Source organism: Musca vetustissima, unplaced genomic scaffold, assembly GCF_032173495.1.
Source record: "Musca vetustissima isolate MV318-11 ecotype Yass unplaced genomic scaffold, APGP_CSIRO_Mvet_v1 utg18561, whole genome shotgun sequence".
Lineage (NCBI taxonomy): Eukaryota > Metazoa > Arthropoda > Insecta > Diptera > Muscidae > Musca > Musca vetustissima.
The window spans coordinates 30,360-37,046 of NW_026874366.1; the positions used below are offsets into that span (position 1 = coordinate 30,360).

At 35.3% G+C, this 6,687-nt stretch overlaps 1 protein-coding gene across 1 annotated transcript in view; it reads left to right on the forward strand.

Annotated features, from left to right (window-relative positions):
• LOC133333210 (rho GTPase-activating protein Graf) overlaps window positions 1-6,270 on the forward strand; it is a gene marked incomplete at its 5' end in the record, with an annotated part of 30,878 nt that extends 24,608 nt beyond the window's left edge. Inside the window, 9 exons of the mRNA XM_061541541.1 lie at window positions 462-677; window positions 738-809; window positions 1,955-2,006; window positions 2,363-2,649; window positions 2,719-3,049; window positions 3,121-3,226; window positions 3,291-4,568; window positions 4,631-4,710; window positions 6,088-6,270. Coding sequence (XP_061397525.1) covers window positions 462-677; window positions 738-809; window positions 1,955-2,006; window positions 2,363-2,649; window positions 2,719-3,049; window positions 3,121-3,226; window positions 3,291-4,568; window positions 4,631-4,710; window positions 6,088-6,188 — 2,523 coding nt within the window. The remainder of the gene's footprint in view (window positions 1-461; window positions 678-737; window positions 810-1,954; window positions 2,007-2,362; window positions 2,650-2,718; window positions 3,050-3,120; window positions 3,227-3,290; window positions 4,569-4,630; window positions 4,711-6,087) is intronic.
• Window positions 6,271-6,687: the final 417 nt, after the last annotated feature.

Genomic DNA, 6,687 nt, shown 5'->3' on the forward strand with positions numbered 1-6,687 from the left:
GGGCAATGATACATGAAAGCTCGAAATTTTGAAGATAGCAAAAGCAAGCATTTACCCCTATGTGGTTAGAGATGGTTAATGTGGTTATTTATTTAAATGATATTACCACTATAACAATAAAACAACTGGTATGGCTAGATAAAATTCAGTCTCAATTCAGAAATGCTACAGCAAACCGATATCAAATTGAAATAACTTAAATTTATCAGTGTATAACTGTGCTGACATTTTTAACTGCAGTATATTTTTTTTAAAATTTGTTTATCCTTTAGCACTAATTCCATATTATGCTGCTATAAAAAGTTTAATGGAATACCTGTTGGTTTCTTAGAATTGTCATCACCAACACTTTTTTGTTAAGGATGTTTAACCTTTGCTCATTAACCTCTTTCATTTTCCCCCTAAAATGCATATTGATCAACATTGTAATTTTTTCCCCTCCATTTTTTTTTTATTTTTAGGCCGATGCCAGTTTGGGTATGCATGAACGTGAATATGTCCAGGAATCATTAAGCTATGTTCTGCGCATACAAGAAGTTCAGGAACGCATCAAATTTGAATTTGTCGAAATTCTGTTGGCTTTCATTTCCAGTTGGTTAGTCTTCTATCATACGGCACATGAATCGGCGGAAGACAACAAAGATTATTTGCAGGATTTAAGGCATAAAGTACAGAAAGTAAGTTTGAAATTAATTTTATGAGATGATTTGCTAATTTCTTCCATTTTTTTATTTTAGACTCGCGAAAATTTTGAAGGAACGCGAGAAAATATTACTGAACTTAAATTGAAATACATGGAAAAGAGAACAGTAAGTAGAAAAGACGATCAAATAAAACAACAAATTTTACAGACATTTTATAGATAAAAACGATTATCTCAATATTAGTGCTAGGTATTCTTCGATAGTCGCCCGATTTCGGGACAACGCCAAGCTATTGAAATATTTTGTATAGAATAAACCTTCTCCGATGACTGACAGATGTATGCCATTGTTATCCATCAGCAACTTCAAAAACATGGTTTTAAGGACCTTCTAAGATTTCGATTTGTCCGAACTGATGTTTTTGCAAATTTCTAAGTGATTGATTCATGTCGTTTTTCAATACTAAAACTAAACAGCAGCCTTTTTGTATGATTAACTGATTACATACAAATTAAATTTTGACGCCACATACCAGTGATTTCTAAGTGATAATGACAGTGGTCTCGGCTATATTCGAGTTAGCAAAATAGAATTTCATGCTTTGTACTTCCAACATTCAAGTATTGTAACTTAATTTGTTGTTGTTCGATACTATGACTTTGATGTACTAGACGTGAAAAACTTGCAGACTCAATTTCTAATGTTTTGAAAAATTTTTTGATAGAAGTTTTTCCCTCTTAATTACTGGGGCGCTAATCAGACCTGGCGTTATTACTGTTGTATAATCCCATTCTGAAAGTGTGGAAACTATCAACGTCCCTATAGGTTGGTGATTTACCAACGTAACAGTTTTTTTTTTTTTTTTTGATATTGAATATTGTTAAAGACTTTGGTGTTTTGGATCAATACTCGCCAAAAGTTGGGAAGATACAACAAACCTCGAGGACCCTAAGTATGAATTCTGAATTTATTTTTAACACAATTCTGGGCAAATATAGATTATATATGCATATTTCACACATTACAAAAACTTGAATTTTGATATCTTGAAATTTTGAATTTTTCTTAATTCGTTCTTTTATAAAATCCGACAATATGTCTCTCTTCCATATAAACTCAGGCCTGAGTAAATTAAAAATGTCGTACAAATTTTATATTTGTTATTCACTGGAACTATAATACAGATTTCAAATTTAGACAAAGTTTTTTAGCTAAAATACTCTTCAAATACCTATATTTTGTCTGTAAAATTTCTCATTTTTTATTAAAAAATACAATATTTAATTTAATATTCATAAACTTTTTTTCAGAAACCCGAAGAAAAGTTTACAAAACGCGGTTATCTATTTTTGATGGAAAAAAGTAAGTTTCTACAAACCCAACTTCGCCCACAGATGTAATGTATATAATGCACGTACCTCTTTTCATATAAAATATGTATAGATATGTACCGGTGCATAACATTTTTTTATAACGACATATTAATTTTCATAAATTAACCTATCAGAAAAAGTTTCATGACTTTGGTGATGGTTGTCCTCTAATTGGCATTTTTCATATTTAATTCATTGACAAAATTACATTCGTCTAGTGTGGTGCCCTACATACATTACATTATGTATATACACATTGTAAATAACTTTTTTATTTTCATCTGAATGTACTCACATGACATTAATACCGTAATTTAGGTTCCCTATTGAAAATCTCTCTTCTAGAACCCTTCAAGGCAACATGGACAAAATATTATTGCACCTACAAAAAGCAGAAGAAGGAGTTTACTATGCTACAATTCAATCAAATGAATCACAGTTTTGCTAGACCCGAACACAGAGAAGAGGAACGTCTAACACTAGTATCGTGCCAAAGAAGAGCATCTGAGTTTGAGAAAAGATTTTGTTTCGACTTGACATTCAAGGAGAAACCAGGAACTGTCTATACATTCCAAGCTTTAAGTGAAGAGGATCGTAGAGCGTGGATAAACGCCATGGATGGAACAGAGCCGGTAGGTTTTAACAACATGAAAATACAAATAACAGTTTTATTAAATTCCCCTCTCCTCTTCCCTAAATAGACATATTTAGCACCGGGCAAAATAAAGGCCGGCGAAGAATACCAGTTAGATGAGGTGGGTTTTGCATTTGTACGCAAATGCATTGAAGTCCTGGAGAGTAGGGGACTGGAAGATGAGGGCATATATCGCAAAAGCGGTGTGGGTACCAAAATATCGAAACTTTTAGCTTTGGGCATGGACCGCAAAAAAGCTGAGTCAGTTTTTACCGAAGAACAATACCGCGATCTCATGGAGAGTAATACAATAGCCAGTGCACTTAAGACATATTTGCGCAACTTAAATGAACCATTGATGACGTATCGTTATCATAGCGGTTTCATTGAAGCAGCCAGTAAGTTTGAATTTTTGTTAATTATTGCTATATTGAAGGGATTGTAATTTCCGTTTTTGTTTTTAATTTAGAACAAGAAAGTCTTAATCAACGTGTTCACGAAGTCCATAAATTGGTTTATAAATTACCCCAACCAAATTTTGAAATGCTTGACATGGTCATCAGACATTTGACCGAGTAAGTAAAATATTCTATTTTTTATCTGATCTTGATAAATTCTAAACATTTTCTTCTTTTACAGAGTCTCTCGCAAATTCGAGAAAAATAAAATGTCTGTATTTAATTTGGGCGTTGTATTTGGTCCAACATTACTGCGACCCCAAGAAGAAACCGTGGCTGCCATATTGGATATTAAATTCAACAATATTGTCATCAATATTCTTATTGATAACTATGAACGTATTTTCAAAAATGATCCCAGTACGGTTAGTACACACCTACAAAATAATTCCAGTAGTCCTCCGGTCAGGGTGCCACGTTCCAATCAATCGAAACAGGCCATCTTAGCCGGAGGTGGTGGTGGTTCGGTGGGACGAAATTCCATGTACTCGCCACAACAGCAAGTCTATCGTGTAGTGGCCAAATCGAATTTCACCGATTCACCCATGTCTTCGAGTCTTCAAAACATTCCAAATGGTATGATTTATGGTACTAGTGGTGGCGGCGGCAGCGGCGGTGGTAGCACTAATGTCATTACCTCGAATGGCACCAATGGTGGTCATATGTCAACACACACCTCAAACGGTGGCAGTAGTGGTCCCAAGAGTTTGGGCATGTCCGTCAATATGGGCAGTGTTAAAAATCTACATTCAATGTCGCAGAGCGATATTAGTATGCGTCGTAATAATGCAAATGATCCTGTCTATGGCATTTTGTCGTCGAACACAAACGGTGGTCTGACAGCCCATCATGCTACACCGGCTAATGCGACAAATCTACGGCACGATTATTTAATGGCGACAGCAACACCAGCCTCCACATCCATATACGGTACTAATACCACGGCAAATCGCGTTAGCTTAAATAATGTCTCACCACCAACACTGGCCATGCGTAAGGAAGCATTATATGGTGGCAGCACCGGTGGTATTGGCTCTACTGGTAATGGACCACAACAACATCCGCCCGTACAGCTGCAGCGCAGCAATCATCTGCCATATGCCCAAAATAAACACTATTCTTCAGCCGCCGCTGCCTCCACATCGAGTTCCAACGAAAGTGTTTGTGATTCCCTGTCATCAACGAATGGTGGCAGTGGTGGTGGAGGTGGAGGAGGAACAGGAGGGTCAAGTCGTTTCTTATCCGCCCGCGGTTCCATAGATTATGTGCCACATTCCTCACAAGCCACATCATTGTCAACACTGCTGGGATCGCAGGTGGATGATGTGGTTACAGCAACAGCTGCTCCTTCTATGATAGTGGGCAGTACGGGTAGTTCACCCAATGAATATACACCACAGAAAATGCACCGCAACAAAGATGTCAATCAAATTAAGAGAGATTTAGAAGCGGGTACAGCGTAAGTAATTTGAAAATTTATTTGAATTATGAAAGGAATAAATTTCAATTTGTTTATTGTAGGCGAGTGCGAACGTTATACGCTTGTCTGGGTGAAAGTGAGGGTGAACTATCATTTGAACCAAATCAAATTATTACGAATGGTAAGTCAAATTTAATATACATGAAACAGGTCAGGTCCCAATAACAAGATCTCAATAAATGTTAGCAAACATCTGGTATGTCAGGGAGATAAACAGTAACAATGACATCAGTCATAAATATTAAGTTGGGCAAAAATAAATCCATAATTTTTATGTGAACTATAGGACTTTATTTGACATGCTTCGGAATGTCCGATTTGGGCCGTTGTATGATTTGCTGCCATTTTAAAGGTAACTTCATAATGCCTCTCTCATAGAAGTCCTGCTCTCTATTGGCAAAAAAACTCTAATAGTCGATTTTCGCAATCCTCCCTAGATACCAATTTTAAAGAAATTTTGCAATGCAAGAAAGATATGATAATCGCTTGGTGCCTTGTCCGGACTGTATAGCGGATGCATTAAAACTTCCCAACCAAGTAGAAGTGTGTGGCCTAGCGTTGTCCTGGTGAAACACGACACTTCTCCTGTTGGCCAATTCTGGCCCCTTCCAGTCCCACAAAATGCATAGCAGAACCTTCATGGCCGTTAGTCCTGGTTTGGTCACCATTTGACCTAATATAAATGAAGGAGCTATGTAATACAATTAGAAACATATACATACATATATCACTTAGTACTGATTACCAGATGTTAGTTTGTATACCCTTTATATTATTTACAGAGGTTAATTCTTCTCGGCACTTTTGTGTCAAACGTATATTCAAAATGTCTGCTATAGAATCTAATACTCCAAATAATTTTGTTCAAAAAATAAAAATTAGGTACCGAAGGTACTTTAATGCCTTGGTAATGTGTGAACACCAAACTTCGTCCTAAAACCTAAAGTTCTAACTAATGGGGTATTATGGGTTTATGGTTATGATCTGATATTTTGCGCCTCCGAGAATACCTTGTTGTTATTGTAGCAGTCCTTCTGCTTTTACATAATGGCTGAGTTTACAGACGTTTGCCGCATAAGACTCGGGTTATTTCGGATGGAAGACCCCTCTGTCCTTGACCCCAACAGGTGGTTGAAATGAGAAAAATTCTAAATATGGAGGTCCATATCAGAGTATAGAGCCCCGCCTAACCAAAGAAAATACAGCAATTATTTCAATTTCCCTATGACGTTTTGACTATTTCTCAGACTGAATGGCTATAACTTCTATTATGTCTATGAAATTTTCTCCACTATAAGTTATGCCTGAGTTATTAGCAAAGTTGTATTAATTTGGACAAAAGGAAGACAGAAGATATCCATAGGACACAAAGCTATAGCAATTCTTTTGTAATTTTTATAATAGAACATTTAAATTATTTTAGGTGAAAAAATACAGAATGTTTAATAATAATTTGAATACCGAATAACCAACGAATTATTTTCTCTTCTTTTTTTAGTTGGCTTTTCACACGAACCCGGCTGGTTGCAAGGTACATTAAATGGTAAAACTGGACTTATACCCGAAAACTATGTTGAACACTTGAAACCATACCATTAGTCATGTAAGTCTAATCATCAATTATATTTAGAAGATGCGCTTAGTAATAATTAATTGAATTATTTATAAAGAAAATTCCAAACACAAACAAAACTGAAGTAGGATGTGGTCAAAGTGTAGTCCCGTAATAGTAACAAAAATAATTAATACAATGAATTAATAGAATTTTTAGAAAACAAAGAAACAAACAAATAGAAAACCTACAATAATAACTAAACAAAAAACAACATATGTGATGTTTTGCGAAAAAAAAATGTTTAAAATGAATTCCCAATTTAGTGAATGAAATCCATAAACGATCTTAGATAAACCTACAGCACAAACTAGAAACAAATAAAAAGAGGACATCATTTGAATTGTAAACCTCTGTCAATGGATTGTAATGAACATGAAAATTACTTTATTGAAATATATAAACACATACACAACCACAACTACTTGTAAAATTAAGAAAGAAAAAAATTGTTATTTCGGTTTATTGCCCCCCCTTTAATTCGAT